The following is an 18,413-nucleotide window of genomic DNA, read 5'->3' as shown; positions in this document are numbered from 1 at the left end:
TGCATGGCATCACCTCATCCTGCTGTCCTGCAAGTACTCAGGGCTGAAGGGAATTCCTGGACTAGGCCAGCATGTCCTTAATTCCAGTTATAGACTGAGGGAGCTCGGACTTAGAACTACATATTTATACTGGTTTGTTTCCAGAGTAGCATTATTATGGAATCATGGAGTGGTTTGGGTGGGAAAGGACCTCAAAACCCATCCAGTGCCACCCCTGCCATGGGCAGGGACACCTCCCACTGTCCCAGGCTGCTCCCAGCCCCAATGTCCAGCCTGGCCTTGGGCACTGCCAGGGATCCAGGGGCAGCCCCAGCTGCTCTGGGCACCCTGTGCCAGGGCCTGCCCACCCTCCCAGGGAACAATTCCTTCCCAATGTCCCATCCATCCCTGCCCTCTGGCACTGGGAAGCCATTCCCTGTGTCCTGTCCCTCCAGCCCTTGTCAACAGTCTCTCTCCATCTTTCCTGTCAGCTCCTCCAGGCACTGGAAGGCTGCAGTTAGATCTCCCTGAAGCCTTCTCTTCTCTGGGCTGAGCAATCCTGATTCTCTCAGCCTTTCCTCCCAGCAGAGCTGCTCCATCCCTCTGATCCCCTTGTGCGGACTCCTCTGGGCTCTCTGCAGCAGCTCCACGTCCTTGTGCTGCTGGCCCCGGGGCTGGGGCAGCTCTGCAGGTGGGGTCCCACCTGAGCACAGGGGCAGAATCCCCCCAAGTGTGGGGATGTGTGTGAGGAGATCCTCATGCCTTTCTCCAAGTCCTCCTCTCAAGAACATCAGATGAACTGGCTGTTGCAGAGGGAGGCAAACCCCCAAACCTCTGGTTTGTTGCAGGAGCCCAGAACTTCGACGTGATCCGGCTCTCCACGTACAGAACCGCCTGCAAGCTGCGCTTCGTGCAGAAGAGATGCAACCGTGAGTGTGCCCAGCTCCGTCCTCACACCCTGCTCTGCATGGCTGCTGCAGGCACTGCAGCCAGCCCCTCTGGGGTGCAGTGAGAGGGAGCATTGGTCAGCCACTGCCAGCTGTCACTCACACAGAGGTTTAATATATAATTAAATACGTAATTAGAAAGAGGCAGCGATCCTTGCCAGATACTCTGTAATACCTTCACGTTTACTCTTTAATGTCCAGAAAATGTGAAGTCCAAGGGCAGCTGTGGTGTTTCGTTGCCCTCAGTGCTGGATGCAGATGGTCTCAAGCTGTGTGAGGGGCTGTTTCCTCACGGGGAACCCCAGAGCACCCACAGTGAGCACAGGGACAGTCCCTGCCTGGAGCTGTCTGTGGGGACACGTGTGGCATTGGTGACCATGGAGAGCTCTGTCAGTTCAAACCTCGCTGGGCACTGAAGTTCTCTCCTTCCCTGCCGTGGGCTCTGACCTTGGACAGCTCCCAAGGCAGAGCTGAATCCCAGGTGAGCAGGAGCACTTTGTGCTCTGCCCGTGCTGAGCTGGACACAGCAAAGAGCCCAGCAGGATAAAGTGTGGGAGGAGATCCCTGATACCAGGGCACAGGAACTGCTGGGTGGGCTGAGGAGGAGGCCAGCAGAAGAGCTGAGGAGGAGGAGGAGGAGGCCAGCAGAAGGGCTGAGGAGGAGGAGGAGGAGGCCAGCAGAAGGGCTGGCCAGCAGAAGGGTCCCAGGAGGACACGTGTCCCTGCTGTGTCGCTGGGCTGTGGTGGCCATACCCCGGGTCCCTGTGCTGGTGGATGGCTCAGTCCTGGGAGCAGCATTAGGTCCTGGCTGTAGTTCCAGGTTCAGGATTAAAACTCTGTGTTAGCAGCAGAGAGCAGAAAGGAGCTCTGGTTACAGAGCTCTGCACGGGGCCTGGTTCACTGATGCCCCACACGAGCCCTGGGCAGCCTTTGCCACCCCGGGACTGGGGATGGGGCTGGGCAGCTCTGGGCTCTCTTGGGCCACAGGCTGCTCCAGGGGGGTGGGGACAGCCTGGCTTTGGTCCTTGTGGAGGTTTCATGTGAGAAATACAAAACAAGTTCAGTGTAGGAAAGGCACAAGGTCACACTGACTGCAGACCCTTCCAGAGATCCAGGAGTGAAGTTCACAGTGTCCCTTCTCTGGCTGCTGGATCGTGCTCAGTTTGGTGGCTGCTGATCCTCAGATGTCTTCTCCACTCCCCTGCAAACCTTAAAGCTTGGAAACATTTTGAAATAGTGTTTGATGTGGTTCTGCAGATCACTTACTGTGGTTTGGGAAGGGTTTTCTCCACGTTGTTAACGCTCCTTAGAGACAGCAGGGAAATGTAGGGAAACGCTTTGGAGCCCTAGACCTGTGTTTATAAAACATCATGCTCTGGGTTTGGGAACTGGATCGACTGGAAACACTGAGAGTTTAACTTGAACATCAAGTTCCTCCTTCGATACCCTGCGAGTCAGCATGAGGGTGTTCAAAGTTACTGTAAACAGCTGCTAGTGGATTTGGAGTATCATCAGATCCCAGAGGGGTTGGGTGGGAAGGGACCTTAAAGCCCACCCAGTGCCACCCCTGCCCTGGGCAGGGACACCTCCCACTGTCCCAGGCTGCTCCCAGCCCCAATGTCCAGCCTGGCCTTGGGCACTGCCAGGGATCCAGGGGCAGCCCCAGCTGCTCCGGGCAGCCTGTGCCAGGGCCTGCCCACCCTGCCAGGGAGGAATTCTGGCTGATGGCTTTCAGTGCCTCACTCTGCTAAAGCACTGCATGCTCAGGGGGAGGGCTCTGCTCCTGCAGGAACTGTTTCTGACACAGTCCCAGGTGTTGAAGGGTGGACTAAAAGCCACCTGGGGGATCTGGGCACTGCTCTGTCCCTTTACCAGCTGTGAGAATGAACTCAGTCTCTCACCTTGTGCACAGCCGCTGTTCATGCCAAAGGAGAGGCAGCACTGCTCACAGGCAGTGCCATCACAGTGGGCTTGCATGCCTTGCAGAACACAGTTCATTCTTTCTCCCTTTGTTTCCAGTTCACCTCGTTGATATCTGGAATATGATTGAAGCCTTCCGAGACAACGGCCTTAACACTTTGGATCATAACACGGAGATCAACGTGTCCCGCCTGGAAACAATCATTTCATCCATCTACTACCAGCTGAACAAGCGCCTTCCTTCTACTCACCAGATCAGTGTGGAGCAGTCCATCAGCCTCCTCCTCAACTTCATGATAGCAGCGTATGACAGGCTAGTACTGCCTCCTGTGTCCTTGCCCTGGCCGCTGTCTGGGTGGGATGAGTGTGGCCGGGGCTCCGAGTGCTGCTGGAGCTGGGGGCACACACACCACACAGCCCCCCCGTGGGCCTGCAGCAGTGCTGGCTATCAAACCTGCTGTCTGACGGGAGCTGGAGCCTCCTGGGGCTGCTGGTGGCCACCTGCAAACAGAGACTAGACAACAGTAAGGGAATAAAGGCAGGTATTTACTTGAAGGGCCTTCAAAGGTACCCCCGGGGAGCCAGAGGCTACACCCAAGATGGGCCCTGGGTCACGAGTTCTTCACACTTTTATAAGTTTGGTCCATTTGCATATCAATCAGGGTTAATTTTCCAATTATAACTTCTGTTCATGGCGTAATCCCTCCAAGTTTGCCCCCCTTCAGAGGCTTTTCGTTCACACATTTTGGGCCTGGTGTCCTTGAGGTGGAAACCTAGAGAGGTTTGCTATGTCTTACCAGCATGAGAGAACAGCAGCTGACAGGCCACAAGGAACTTCAGAGTTACACACTAGGCAGTGCAGGGTTTGAAAAACACAAAAGTTAAAGCCTGAGGCATCAGTGTGAGCCCTGTTCCGAGCTGGGCCTGGGGTGAAACTGTGCTGGGACCTCCTGGGGGCTTAGCAGTGGTTGAAAGGTGAATGTGTTTTGTTGAACCTTGCTCAAAAGGACCCTTTTTGAACTCAGCCATGTCTGGATGCTTGGGTTGCAGCCCCCTCTAACGTGCTGTGACCCCATAGAGCTGATTCTCATTTCCTGGCTGGAAGCAGCTGTGGTTTTTGCTCAGGGATCTGTCCAGGCATCTCCTCGTGTCCACTTTTAGGAGTTTCTCTCACAGCCTCTTTCTGCAGGGTCTGCTGTGCTTGACTTTTCTTACTTTTGGTCTTGCCTGTCTCCAAATCAGCGTTTTTTCAGTGGGATCTGACTTCCGCTTCTGCCCCACAGAGGGGATTTACCCAGGGCAGTCCCCAGCACCGAGTGTGCCAGATGTTGTTCTGTTTGTGATGTCCAGACTTTGATCCTCTCCCGATGTGGCACCTTCTTACTGCCACCAAACAGGAGCTGGGTGTGTCCCTCTGAAAGTCCAGACTGGAGGACAAATAAAACCAGCACAAAGCTCAGAGCAGGTTCTGTGCCAGGGGAGTTTCCTGCCAGTTCAGTCCTGGTTTGGTGTTAGTTGAGACAAGCTGTAAGGCTTGGCTGAGGGTTTGGTTATTCTCAGACAGCTCACACTGAAAAATGCAGGATTTAAACCCAGGAATGGTCACGTCTGGGGGAGCTGCCTCAGAAAAATGGAGGCTTTATTTAGAGGTAGATTTTTGTCCCCCGCTTTCCCCCCAGCCCTGCACGCTCTGCCTTGTCTGGACCCCCAGCAGCACCTGGATCCCAGCACAGTCCAGCAGCTTCTCTGTGCCTCCTGCTGCCTGGCACCGGCACTGAGGGAGGAGCTGGGGTGTGGGAGAGCCAGAGCAGAGGCAGGGCTGAGGCTCCCTCTCCAGGAGCTCGGCAGCACGGCAGGCAGGGGTTTGTTAAAAATGCACATCCGTGCTGGAATTGCATCCCTGGGCCGGCTCTGTGCTGCTGGAATTGCATCCCGGGGGTGCTGGGATGCCCAGAGCTACAGAGTTCTCACAGAGGGTGCTGCTGGCACTGTCAGAGCCTTTAACATTCCCGGAGACAGGTACAGTCCCAGAATCCTGGAATGGTTTGGGTGGGAAGGGACTGTAACAATTGTCCAGTGCCACCCCTGCCCTGGGCAGGGACACCTCTCACTGTCCCAGGCTGCTCCCAGCCCCAGTGTCCAGCCTGGCCTTGGGCACTGCCAGGGATCCAGGGGCAGCCCCAGCTGCTCTGGGCAATGCCTACAGCTCAGCACGCTCTGCTGCCTGTCCTGGGAATTCACCTGACAGGAGGAATTCGGGGTCTGGCACAGCTGGAGTGCTGCAGTGGGCTCGGGGAGGGCCAGCAGAGGAGGGGGAGCTGCCCTGGAGCTCTGCCTGGGCTGGGTGAGGAGCTGGCTGGAGTTGGGGTGGGGATCAGTGGCAGATCCACGTGGACACCCCTGCTGTGGGAGCTGCTGCAGAACCCAGGCTGGGAGGATGTTGAGGATGAGGAAGGAGCCTCAGGAGGCCTGATTTAAACCAGTCCCCAGTCCTGCTTTCAGTCCTGGCTGTTCTTACAGGAGATTCAAGGTCATATGGAAGGTTCTGCCTTTTTTCCTTCTGATGGGAATTCAGATGGAATGGCACTGGCACAAAGGGTTGGGCAAGTTCCTCAGAAACTGCTCCTCTGGCAGGCTGCAGGGAGGAGTTTGGGGTGATTCACAAAAACAGCATCGGTGGGGGGCAGGGCCAGTGCCTGGGGGCACCAGAGAGACCTTTCCAAGCACAGGTTGTATCCTGGGAGGAGACACTGATGGCTTTGGGCACTGGTTCTTCTGGGAACTAATTCAAAGCTGAACCTTCCTGTGGTATCAAATGAATCTCTATTAAAGAGTAAAAGGGGAGGGGGCTGAGACTGTGACTTAGGGAGGGTGGAATTCCCAAGGGAGGTTTGCCCTGGGCTGATCTCCCAGCAGGAAAGGGGGAATTCTGCCCGTGTGCTCAGGTGGGAGCCCACCTGCAGAGCTGCCCCAGCCCTGGGGCCAGCAGCACAAGGACGTGGAGCTGCTGCAGAGAGCCCAGAGGAGGCCCCGGAGCTGCTCCAGGGCTGGAGCCCCTCTGCTCTGGAGCCAGGCTGGGAGAGCTGGGGGTGCTCACCTGGAGAAGAGAAGGATCCAGGGAGAGCTCAGAGCCCCTTGCAGGGCCTGAAGGGGCTCCAGGAGAGCTGGAGAGGGACTGGGGACAAGGCATGGAGGGACAGGACACAGGGAATGGCTTCCCAGTGCCAGAGGGCAGGGCTGGATGGGATATTGGGAAGGAATTGTTCCCTGTGAGGGTGGGCAGGCCCTGGAACAGGGTGCCCAGAGCAGCTGGGGCTGCCCCTGGATCCCTGGCAGTGCCCAAGGCCAGGCTGGACATTGGGGCTGGGAGCAGCCTGGGACAGTGGGAGGTGTCCCTGCCCAGGGCAGGGGTGGCACTGGATGGGCTCTGAGGTCCCTTCCCACCCAAACCATTCTGGGTCCTGTCCCTCCAGGCCCTTGTCCAAAGTCTCTCTCCAGCTCTCTCAGAGACTCCCTTCAGGAGAATTCTGCTTTTCCAGATCTCCCCACACTCACCCTGTGCTTCCCCCATCGTTGTATTTCTGTGCCAGTACAAACTCCCTGTCCAGCACATTTAGCTCCAGTTACTCGCAGTGACAGTAGTTAATGAAGGTGTTTATGGTTATGGTTATTCCCATCATTTCCGCTTCCCTCCCCAGGCATTTGGGGTGGTTGTGCTTGCCATTCCCTGTGGGAATTGCTCACGTGTGCTTTTCCCCGCAGCGAGGGCCACGGGAAGCTGACGGTGTTCTCGGTGAAAGCCATGCTGGCCACCATGTGCGGGGGGAAGATCCTGGACAAGCTCAGATGTGAGTACTCCCACGAATCCGAGCATTTATGGAATGTTTCCTTCCCTGTGTTTGTTGTGTTGAGTTCTGGAGGCTTTTTTTTTTTTTTTGCTGATTTACACTGACCTGGAGCTGTGCTGGGAATCCCAGAATTCCAGAGTCACTGAGGCTGGAAAAGCCCTCCCAGCCCATCCAGTCCAAGCTGTGCCTGATGCCCACCTTGTCCCCAGCCCAGAGCGCTGAGTGCCATATCCAGGCCTTCCTTGGACACCTCCAGGGATGGGGACTCCACATTTTTTGTTCCATGTTCCAGCTCCTGGTGATCCCAAGCCCATTTCTTTAGTTTTAAGCTCTTGGGCACTTCTTTAAATGGAAAACTTGAGGGCTGATTTTCCAAGAGAAATGTCACAGTTGTCACCATTTCTCTCCTTTGAGGGTGTTGGAGGCTCCTGTGAATCTTCTGCTTCCCTGAGGCTCTCTGCACCTTCTCACTCTGTAATTCCAGCTTCTGACATCAAATCCTGGAAGAGTTTGGGTTGGAAAGGACCTTAAAGCCCATCCAGTGCCACCCCTGCCATGGGCAGGGACACCTCCCACTGTCCCAGGCTGCCCCAAGCCCTGTCCCTTCCCCTGAGCCCTGCTGACTCCTGGGCACAGTTCCTTTCCCCTCTGAGCAGGTTCCCAGCAGCTCTGGGCTGGTGGAACTGACCCATGATCCAAACCCCAAATCCTGCTGGACAAAGGACATGGAGCAGGATTCCTCAGCCTGCAGAGAAAACTGGTGGTGAAAGAGTGTTCTGTAAAATCCTGAGCGAGGTGGGGACTAGCAAACAGCTGCTCCTTCCCCTTCCAGCTGCTCCTTCCCCTTCCAGGACAGGGACCCAAGGGCAGCAACTGCAGTGAGCAGTGACAGATGGAGAAGCAGAGACCAATTCTGCCTTGACCTTCCCAGAGGATGTGTGGGGTATCAAACACCCTCAGCCCTCGGCTGCTCCTGGAGCCACTTCCACTGCAGGCAGGGCCATCAAAGGCTGCCGAGTGCCCGCGGATCTCAGGGAGGAGGAACACGCCGGGAATGTGCCTGCCCGAGCCATCTGCTCTTGGGAGGAGCGGGCTTCTGATCTCCCTGCCTCAGCTGGTCCCTGACTCTTGATTTCTTCTGAGCGTTGTGACTATGCTGCTTTGGTTTTCCCCTTCCTTTCCCCCTTGTCTCCCTGATTACTGACCCCCTTCACCCCCAAAATCTCCTTGTCCAGAGGGATCCCATCCCAGCTGCCCTTCCCGGAGCAGGCTGGGGCACGAGGCTCTCTGGAAGCCCTGGGGGTTGTATTTTTAGCGTTTCCTCATCCCATGATCAGCCATGTCAATGATGCCAGCTCGGTCTCTGCCCTTGCTGGGGACAGGACGATGGCCCAGGAGTGTCCCCGTGTCCGATGGCACACACGGACTGGGAGAGCCTCAGCGGGGCCCTTCCCTGGCTCTGCAATGGCTGGTTTCCTGGGACGTGCTCTCCTCACAGAGCAGCTCCTTGGGGTGCTGTGCAAGGCAGGATCAGGGCATCCCGGGATCCCTGAGGCTGGAAAAGCCCTCCTGGCCCATCCAGTCCAAGCTGTGCCCAAATCCCCACCTTGTCCCCAGCCCAGAGCACTGAGTGCCACCTCCAGGGACGGGGACTCCAAACCTCCAAGGCCTGAGCACCCTTTCCAGGCAGAAATTCCTGCTGATGTCCACCCTGACCCTGCCCTGGCCCAGCCTGAGGCTGTTCCTCTCATCCTGTCACCATTGCCCTTTGAAAGGATACAATCACATCCTGGTTTTATCATTTCCATTTTCACTGCTCATCCCCCATGTGGAAGTTTCCCCCTTTGACAATAAACTGACTTTTTCAGCAGCAAGGCAGATGTTGGTGGGCTTTGGAGGGGTTTTTAGTTTACCCCTGGCACAGCCTGGTCTGTTGCCTCTCATTTTCAGTTGATTTCCATACCTTTAATTTCTCTCTCTTTAGGGTCACTGGACTCCTGCTGCCTGCTCAGCTCAGGTGAACGTCCTGAGCACACCCAGGGCGATTTCAGTCCATTTTGGATACAATTGTGCTGTGTCCTACCCACCCCACCTTGCCAGGGTCATTGCAGGCCTTCAGCTCTTGCGCAGGGGCCACTTCTGGAGAGATCCTGCTCCAGAATGGATTTGGATTCTGGAAGTTTGGCTCTCTAATTTTAGTTGTTCCTGTTGTTCATTTTGTGAGCATTTTCATCCAGACTTTTTTTCCACATTCAGTTTCCAGGTTAAATCTAATTTTTCTGGCTGGCTTATTTTTCTAAAATACAGAAATACAACATTTTTCCCCATTTTTTTAGTTTTCCCCCCCATTTCTCCTAATACATTCTATTTTATAACATTGTTCAAGAGACCTGCAGTTCAAGCTGCTCTGTTCAGTCAGTGAGACAAATTCCAGGTAGCTTTATTCCTCTTGACTTAGGCATTGTAGGCTTCTTCCTGAGCTTGTTCTTTCAGGAGATTGGGATAATTTCTCCAGGTACTAGAAATGTGCCTTTCTGAAAGTGGTGTTTTTTATGAAGCTGGTTTTGATCACTGAAATTTTCCAGCATGAAAAAAAAAAGCCAGCATGAGCTTTTTGATGCTTAATTACTGCTGATGCCCAAAATAACAGCAGAGAGGGTTCAGTGCTCCTGAGGAGATCTGTCACATCTTGGGAAATTCTAGGTCTTGTTAACATTGCTGAAATCTTCCTTTAGAGAGTGCCCTGGCTCTGGGAGTGCCTCAGAGGCCCGGCTGGCCGTTTGAGAGATCTGTTTTCCCAGGAGATTTTGGATCCCAGGGCACTTCTGTTTCCTGGGACATCATTCTCTTGTCGTGCTCTCTGCATCCCTGCTGCTGGGATTTGCCTTGGCTGGGGCAGGGGGAGCTGAGCTCTGTGGGGAGGGGACCAGGGACTCCCGAGGCTCGGGAGGCTTTGTCCATCCAGAGAGAGGAGCAAGGACAGGGAGTGGGGCAGCTGCAGCCCTGCTCTCCTCTCCTTCTGTCCTTGCAAACACCAGGGAGCATCTGCTCAGCCCCTTTTGCTTTCAGGAGCACATTTGTCCCCCCAGAGCTCCTTACAAACTATAACTCCTCTCATCACAAACGTTCTCAGAATCCCAGAATGGATTGGGCTGGAAGGAACCTTAAATCCCACCCAGTGCCACCCCTGCCCTGGGCAGGGACACCTCCCACTGTGCCAGGCTGCTCCCAGCCCCAATGTCCAGCCTGGCCTTGGGCACTGCCAGGGATCCAGGGGCAGCCCCAGCTGCTCTGGGCACCCTGTGCCAGGGCCTGCCCACCCTCCCAGGGAACAATTCCTTCCCAATCGTTCAAATCTAAAATGGGATCTGATTCACCTTCCCACTTGCCCACCTGTGCTGTACCTGGGGATGGGGTCGGTGCCCTCAGCTTCTGATGGCTCCTGGCAAAGCTGGGAAGGGGCTGGAGCCCCAGGAGCGGCTGAGGGAGCTGGGAAAGGGGCTCAGGCTGGAGCAAAGGAGGCTCCGGGGGGACCTTGTGGCTCTGCACAAGTCCCTGACAGGAGGGGGCAGCCGGGGGGGTCGGGCTCTGCTGCCAGGGAACAGGGCCAGGAGGAGAGGGAACGGCCTCAGGCTGGGCCAGGGCAGGCTCAGGGTGGACAGCAGCAGGAATTTCTGCATGGAAAGGTGCTCAGGCCTTGGCAGGGGCTGCCCAGGGAGGTTTGGAGTGCCCATCCCTGGAGGTGTCCCAGGAAGGGCTGGAGGTGGCACTCAGTGCTCTGGGCTGGGGACAAGGTGGGGATTGGGCACAGCTGGAACTCGATGGGCTGGGAGGGCTTTTCCAGCCTCAGGGATCCTGGGATGTTGTCCTCCTGCCATCTCCCATGCCCTCAGTGTGCACCACGTTTCCCTGAGGCTCTGCCAGCTCTGGCTCTGTCACTGTTACCTCTGCATTTCGTTCTTGGAGCCTGCTCTGAGGCGTTTCTGTAGCTCCAGGTTCAAGGTGTGTTCCCGTGGAATTTTCCTGCTTCTGCTCCCTCGCTGTCCCAGTTTGTGCACTGGCAGGAGCTTTCCTCTAGCCTGGGGGGGAAGGGATGGAGGAAACAGGGACACTGATGGCACGTGGGGACACTTGCACTGATAAAGCCTATCTTGCCAGCAGCAATCAGAAACCAGAGCTGATCAGAATAAGGCACAAAGGGACACCTCGGGCATTTTCCCACCGTGAACCCGTATTTACTGGGGGGTTTTATTGTATTTTCTTACAGATATTTTCTCTCAGATCTCAGATTCCAACGGGCTGATGATTTTCAGCAAGTTCGATCAGTTCCTGAGGGAAGTCCTGAAGCTGCCCACGGCCGTGTTCGAGGGCCCTTCCTTCGGCTACACGGAGCACTCGGTGCGCACCTGCTTCCCCCAGCAGGTCAGCATGTGGGGCTTGGGCGTGCCATCCCCGGGGCTGGGGGTCACTGAGCTCCCCTGCACAACCCAAGCACTTTGAAACACTCCAAAATCAGCAATTAAAGGATTTCCTGTCATTTTATTGCTTCCCCTCCTTGAAGGGCCACCCCTGTTCCCCATCAGAACAGCAGGAATGAGCCATTTATTTTCCAAAACATAGAACATGCCATTCTTATTCTTTTCCCTTGATTTTTCAAAGCTTTTTCACTGTGTTAACACAATTAGTTTCAACAAGTCACTTCCTGGATCTGTTCAAAATAAACACCTTGTGTACACAAGTTTATTTTTAAATCCATTGCAGTTGTATTTTAATTGTTCCAATGATTTGTTTCTCATTTGAGGTAATGTAAATAATATAAATAATCCTTAAGTCAACTGTAAACATGAACTTGATTGATCTTAGGCCTAAAATTAAATGTTTAGACTCTGGGCATGATGATGCTCCAGAAGAAGCATTTCTGCAGTATTTGATGTAAAATTTATACTGACTAAATATAAGTTAATTAGCAATTAGCATATTTGGAATATGACACAGCAGGAAACAGCCTTTGATTCCAGAATCATGAGGCTCCAAATTTCCATTTGATATTGGGCAGGAATTGTTCCCTGGGAGGGTGGGCAGGCCCTGGCACAGGGTGCCCAGAGCAGCTGGGGCTGCCCCTGGATCCCTGGCAGTGCCCAAGGCCAGGCTGGACATTGGGGCTTGGAGCAGCCTGGGACAGTGGGAGGTGTCCCTGCCCATGGCAGGGGTGGCGCTGGATGGGCTCTGAGGTCCCTTCCCACCCAAACCATTCTGTGACTCCTCCGTGACGAGGACAATACAGGAGATGTTCCTGGTAGGCACAAGTTGTGTCCCAGGGAGGCTTGGAGGCTGCAGCATCCCCTGCTGCATGAAGTGGGTGCTTTTCTCTGCAATCCCGTTCTCTCTGTGTTGTCCCTGCAGAAGAAGGTCATGCTGAACATGTTCCTGGACACGCTGATGGCTGACCCCCCTCCCCAGTGCCTTGTGTGGCTGCCCCTCATGCACAGGCTCGCCCATGTTGAAAATGGTAATTGGAATGTTTTCCTGGTGGGAACAGAGCAGGGCCCTGCTCACACGGGGAATGCTCTGTCCTTGCTCATGGAAGCAGCACCTCGTGCCTTCCTCAGCCCTGCCCAGAGCATTCCAGACCTGGCTGGGGTCAGAGTGTCCTGGGACTCTGGGGTGGAGACTGGCTGTGTGTGAAAGCAGCAGTGAAAACCGATGGGGTTTGGACTTCCAGTTTAGTGGAAGAAAAAGTACATTCCCTGAATGTTCCTGGGTCTGAGGAGCGGCTGAGGGAGCTGGAAAGGGGCTCAGGCTGGAGCAAAGGAGGCTCAGGGGGGACCTTGTGGCTCTGCACAAGTCCCTGACAGGAGGGGGCAGCCGGGGGGGTCGGGCTCTGCTGGCAGGGAACAGGGCCAGGAGGAGAGGGAACGGCCTCAGGCTGGGCCAGGGCAGGCTCAGGGTGGACAGCAGCAGGAATTTCTGCATGGAAAGGGAGCTCAGGCCTTGGCAGGGGCTGCCCAGGGAGGTTTGGAGTGCCCATCCCTGGAGGTGTCCCAGGAAGGGCTGGAGGTGGCACTCAGAGCTCTGGGCTGGGGACAAGGTGGGGATTGGGCACAGGTTGGGCTCGATGGGCTGGGAGGGCTTTTCCAGCCTCAGGGATCCTGGGATTTTAAAATTAATTTTGATGGGGGCAATTTGCTGGTGTCCGATCTTACAGGAACTCATGCTCAGAAGGTGAGGAGGTTGATCTGGTTAAAATGTCAGGTGAACTCCAGGGAAAAGGGGATTTTGTAGATTTGATCCTGGCATTCCCTGGCAGCGGCCAGGAGCAGGAGGGGACTAGCTTGGCTGCTCCCCTTCACTGGGGTGTTTCCCATCCAAAACTTTGGCTCTTGCAGAAAACTGAAAGCAAACAAACAAAAAACCCACAAAAAAACCCCACAAACAAAAACCCAAACAAACAAACCCCACAGAAACTCAAACAAACAGAACCCACAAAACCCAAGAAATGACAACAGAAAATAAAAACCGCAAACAAAAAACCAACAAACAATCAAAAAACCGAAACAGACAAAAAACCCAAAATAAGAAAAAACAAAACCCCTGCAGCCAAGCCACGGCTCCCACCTCTTTTGTTTCCATCTTGCTGGTCCCTGATCTAATAATCCCTGATCCTGGTTGTTCCAATCCTCTCCTTATCCATCATTTTGAGGCCGTGCCTTGTGCAGGACAGTGAGTGCTGTTCCTGTTATCAGAGCATTGTTATTGCTTCCCCACATCAGGATATCAAGTTTGAGTTCTGTGGTGCTTCTGTTCCCTTTTATCAGCAGGATCTCTGCTGCCTGGGAGGAGAAGGGACAGTTCTGAAAACAGGGGAGGACTTTCATGGAGCTAGGCTGGGAGAGCTGGGGGTGCTCACCTGGAGAAGAGAAGGATCCAGGGAGAGCTCCGAGCCCCTTGCAGGGCCTAAAGGGGCTCCAGGAGAGCTGGAGAGGGACTGGGGACAAGGCATGGAGGGACAGGACACAGGGAATGGCTTCTCACTGCCAGAGGGCAGGGATGGATGGGATCTTGGGGAGGAATTGTTCCCTGTGAGGGTGGGCAGGCCCTGGTTCTGTTTCATCCCCCACATTTTGGGATGCATTTGCCATGGGAAGGTCTCATCTCTTTCCCTTCACTCTCACATTCCTCTTTGGCTTCTTGCAAAGACCTAAGTGGAGCAGGTCTGGGATTGCCCATCCATGGGTAGGACAGGGAAGAAGCATTTATGGATATTTCTTTTAGCCCACCCTGATGGTGCCTCTGCAGGTCAGACTGAACTGAGTCCTCCGGACATTGGGAATTCCTCACTGGGAGCTGTGGAGGTGCAGGGGGGAGGAGTGAGGGGTGAGAGGGGGTTTGGAACAGGAATTGACCTTTCTGAAGAGGACTCTGGGGCCCAGGAATCTCCTTAGGCAGAATCCAGCCAGATCCACCTGGCAGGATGCAGCTTTGCTGCTTCCCTGCCGCTCCCAGCTGTGCTCAGCTTTGCTGGACCTCCCTGGGGAATTCCGAGTGTGCCCAGGGAAAGGAGACATCTGAAGAAGGAATATTGTCAGAACAAGTCAGGTGGGGCTGCTGTGTTATCCCCAACTTTGTCTTAGGGCTCACAGTACCAGAATTCCCTGCTCTGCCCCCAAAATCCTGCCTGGAATAACAAGTGCTGAAGAAGCTGGGGGTGGTCTGGAAGCTCCAGTGAAATGGGATGTCCCAGCTTTACCTAAAATTTACTTAAACTGTATTTTTCTTTGCTTTTTTCCCTGTCTCCAAGTCTTCCACCCCGTGGAGTGCTCGTACTGCCACTGTGAGAGCATGATGGGCTTTCGGTACCGGTGCCAGCAGTGCCACAACTACCAGCTCTGCCAGAACTGCTTCTGGCGCGGCCACGCCAGCGGCCCCCACAGCAACCAGCACCAGATGAAGGAGCACTCGTCCTGGGTGAGGGCACTGCTCCTGGGTGAGGGCATTCATCCTGGGTGAGGGCACTGCTCCTGGGTGAGGGCACTGCTCCTGAGTGAGGGCATTCATCTTGAGTGAGGGCATTCATCCTGGGTGAGGGCACTGCTCCTGGGTGAGGGCACTGCTCCTGAGTGAGGGCATTCATCTTGAGTGAGGGCATTCATCCTGGGTGAGGGCACTGCTCCTGGGTGAGGGCATTCATTCTGGGTGAGGGCATTCATCCTGGGTGAGGGCATTCATTCTGGGTGAGGGCACTGCTCCTGGGTGAGGGCATTCATCCTGGGTGAGGGCATTCATCCTGGGTGAGGGCATTCATCCTGGGTGAGGATGTTCCTCCTGGGCAGCTGGGGCTGGAGCAGCCTGTCTGGGCTGATTCCCTCAGGAGCGTTCAGGGTCTGGAGCAGAACTGCTCAGTGGGGCTTTTCCAGTTCTCCAAACACCAAAGGGTATAAACAGGGGAGTTGGACTGGGTTTAGTGTTTATTCCTGGCTGGGATAAACCCAGGCCCAGGGAGAGCTGGGATGCAGCACATCCAGCTGGGAATGGGCACCAGTGGGCTCAGGGCTGGGGCAGTCCTGCTCAGCACCTTCACGGATGATCTGGGCACGGGGATCGAGGGCAGCACCCTCGGCCAGCTCACGGACAGCCCCACTGGGGTGGGATGTGGATCTGCTGGAGGCAGGAAGCTCTGCAGAGGGATCAGGACAGGCTGGATCCATGGGCTGGGCCAGTGGGGTGAGGCTCAACAAGGCCAAGTGCTGGGTCCTGCACTGGGGTCACACCAACCCCCTGGAGCACTCCAGGCTGGGGCAGAGGGGCTGGAAAGCTGCCCAGGGAGGTTTGGAGTGCCCATCCTGGAGGTGTCCAAGGAAGGGCTGGAGGTGGCACTCAGTGCTCTGGGCTGGGGACAAGGTGGGCATCAGGCACAGGGAGGGCTTTTCCAGCCTCAGGGATCCTGGGATTCTGGAATTACACATAAGGATGGTTTGTGGCAGTGCCTGTCCTGCCCAGAAAGGCAGGTGACCACGAGCTCTGTGCTTGGACAGGAGCTTTATGCAGTGGCATCTCAAGGACAGCATTGCTGTGACAATACTGCATTTTTCTGTTTCTCTCCTGCCAGTTGTAAATACATGCCTGGCAAACTCTTAATTAAACAGCCTTACAGAAACGATCTGAGCAATGCCCTGCAGTCTGATGGCTGGATGATAATCACAGCTCAAGAAATAATAGACAATTTTATGGAGAAAAACCTATTTTATGGCAAAAGATTAAGCCCAACCTTTACTTACTCAAAGAGAAGTTCACATGATGATAGGATTATAATTAATGGTTATCTTCACAGGGAAGAGCCGTTATAGCATTACTGTTTAATTTAAAAAATTGGGCTGAACACCAGGCAGGAGTTGGGAGGCAAAGGAAAATTCTATTGTCCTTTTTATAACTCCGTGGGTAATAAACTTCTGGAATGTTTAATCCCAGCTAACAGTAGGCTATTATTCCTTAAATGCATATAAATCCAGGCTGGGATTTTTAATACAAAGACAATTCTAAATGACAGAACCATGGAATGGTTTGGGTGGGAAGGGACCTCAGAGCCCACCCAGTGCCACCCCTGCCATGGGCAGGGACACCTCCCGCTGTCCCAGGCTGCTCCCAGCCCCAGTGTCCAGCCTGGCCTGGGACATTCCAGGGTAGCTCCAGCTCCACTCCAGTGTTTCCCTCTGAAGCCTCTGGCCTGGGTTGGCAGTGACTCGGCTCAGAGGGGCTGTGCCCCATCCCAGCACCAGGACCTGGGAATTTGTCACCTCACTTTGATCCTCTCCTGACTTTTGGGGCAGTTGGTTCTGACCAGGCTGTACAGAATAAGTGGATTTTAAGGTAAAATGTGAATTGGAGGAGGGGAAGTGGCAAGGGACCTGCTAGTGCCTAAAGGGGCTCCAGGAGAGCTGGAGAGGGATTTTGGACAAGGGCTGGAGGGCCAGGACACAGGGAATGGCTTCCCAGTGCCAGAGGGCAGGGATGGATGGGATATTGGGAAGGAATTGTTCCCTGGGAGGGTGGGCAGGCCCTGGCACAGGGTGCCCAGAGCAGCTGGGGCTGCCCCTGGATCCCTGGCAGTGCCCAAGGCCAGGCTGGACATTGGGGCTGGGAGCAGCCTGGGACAGTGGGAGGTGTCCCTGCCATGATGAAGGGGTTTTTAGGACACGGGGCTCTCTCCTTAAACACAGCACAGAAGAGGGACCTTTGGGATTAATTTTTTTTTTTTTTTTTAACTTCCCCAAGTCTTGCAAGTTAATTTTATGAAAATTGAAATTGAGTCCTAATTTTAAAAGAACTATCTCCTATTTTGTGTTTGGGCTGTGTTGGTGTTCAGTGAGCTCCTGGTGAGGTCCCTCTGCAATAACTCCCGGAGTGAAAGCCCAGGGGCAGCAGGGATGGGCTGCTGCTCTCCTGCAGTGAAACAAGAAATGTCCTTTCCTGGCTTTTCAGTGCAGCCAAGACTAATTCAGTCCTGCCTGGTGTATTTTCAAAGTTTTGGAGCCCTATGACCCAGAATAAGCTTAATAATAAATATCTCCATAGTTATGATTTATATGATCAATATACTTATTAATGCCATTATATATAAGTATTAACATATTATTTCTTACATACTTATTATAGCTCCTTTTTCCTGAAATTCTGAGGTACCTTTGATAATTTTTGGATGCACATACTATTGAGATATTTTATATATATCTGTGTATTTAACATAGCGATGAAATACATTAAAATCTGTAACCGTAGTGATTTTCTATGGATAAGTTCGGCTAAAAACCTATTTTTAAGGAGGTTTTGCTGCATGAACCCGCTGCTTGTTGGGGCCTGTTTGGAGGGATGAAAACCCTGAAACACCTCCCAGATTTTTGCTTCTGGGCTGTTTTATGTTTCGTTGAAGAGCCTCAGACAGGGACAGTGAGTCACGTACGCCCAGCAGGGCCCAGCAGCCAGCGGTTCCTGCTGGCAGCCCAGGATTAGCGCGGCTTTGGGCACGTTTGTGGCCCTTTGTGGCAATCTTTCCCCTCCATTCCGCCTCCCCACATCCAGGGCATCCCGAGCTCGTCCCGGGATGTGGCCGGGAGGGGGGGGTTCCGCAGCTGTTGGTGGGTCAGGCCCCTCCCGTGCCGTGAATAACGGAGCGTTTGGGATTCCTGCCCGCCTTCCTTCCCCTCCGCACACAGCGGCAGCCCCGGCCGGCCTCGGGGTTCCGCCGGCTCCGCTGCGCCTCCGAGCACTCGCGATCGCAGCGGCAGCGAACGCAGCCCCTCCCCGCTCCAGCGCCGCTGGGAGAGCCGCCGAGGAGCTGTGGCTCGCACGGCCCGATTTTCCCTGTTCCTGCCCCATTTCCTTCCCCCTGCGGGCCCCGAGGCGCTGTGATCCCGTTCGTGCCCGGCCCCGCACGTTCCCGGCCGTGTGAGCGGCCCCTCCCGTGGGAGCGGGCTCCGGGTGACCGGGAGAGGGGACAGCTCCCGGCAGAGGGCACGAACACACCGGGAACGCAGCCCCGCGGAGCGCTCCGGGCTGGGACACAGCGGCTGAAGGCTGCGAAAGGACCTGGGGGTGCTGTGCCAGCGGCTGGACACAGCCCAGGGGTGCCCAGGGGGACAAGAGGCCCCTGGCCCCGGGGCTGTGCCAGCTCTGGGCTGGCAGCAGGGCCAGGGCAGTGCCCGTCCCCTGTGCTGGCACTGCTGGG

At 55.0% G+C, this 18,413-nt stretch overlaps 1 protein-coding gene across 17 annotated transcripts in view; it reads left to right on the top strand.

Moving 5' to 3' along the window:
* The window catches only part of DTNB (dystrobrevin beta), a 133,244-nt gene that overhangs the window by 11,833 nt on the left and 102,998 nt on the right, over positions 1-18,413 (top strand). For all 17 annotated transcript variants that reach the window (XR_007202156.1, XR_007202157.1, XM_048296644.1 and 14 more), the window contains 6 exons: positions 828-908; positions 2,946-3,159; positions 6,609-6,694; positions 10,962-11,116; positions 12,098-12,203; positions 14,493-14,659. Coding sequence is in view for 15 of the 17 variants with exons in the window: in XM_048296641.1 (XP_048152598.1) it covers positions 828-908; positions 2,946-3,159; positions 6,609-6,694; positions 10,962-11,116; positions 12,098-12,203; positions 14,493-14,659 (809 nt within the window). In the remaining 2 variants the exon portion in view is untranslated. The remainder of the gene's footprint in view (positions 1-827; positions 909-2,945; positions 3,160-6,608; positions 6,695-10,961; positions 11,117-12,097; positions 12,204-14,492; positions 14,660-18,413) is intronic.

The sequence above is a fragment of the Corvus hawaiiensis genome, chromosome 3 (assembly GCF_020740725.1).
Source record: "Corvus hawaiiensis isolate bCorHaw1 chromosome 3, bCorHaw1.pri.cur, whole genome shotgun sequence".
Classification (NCBI taxonomy): Eukaryota; Metazoa; Chordata; class Aves; order Passeriformes; family Corvidae; genus Corvus; species Corvus hawaiiensis.
The sequence above is the reverse complement of the archived record's forward strand: the minus strand, read 5'-3'. Positions and strand labels throughout refer to the sequence as shown.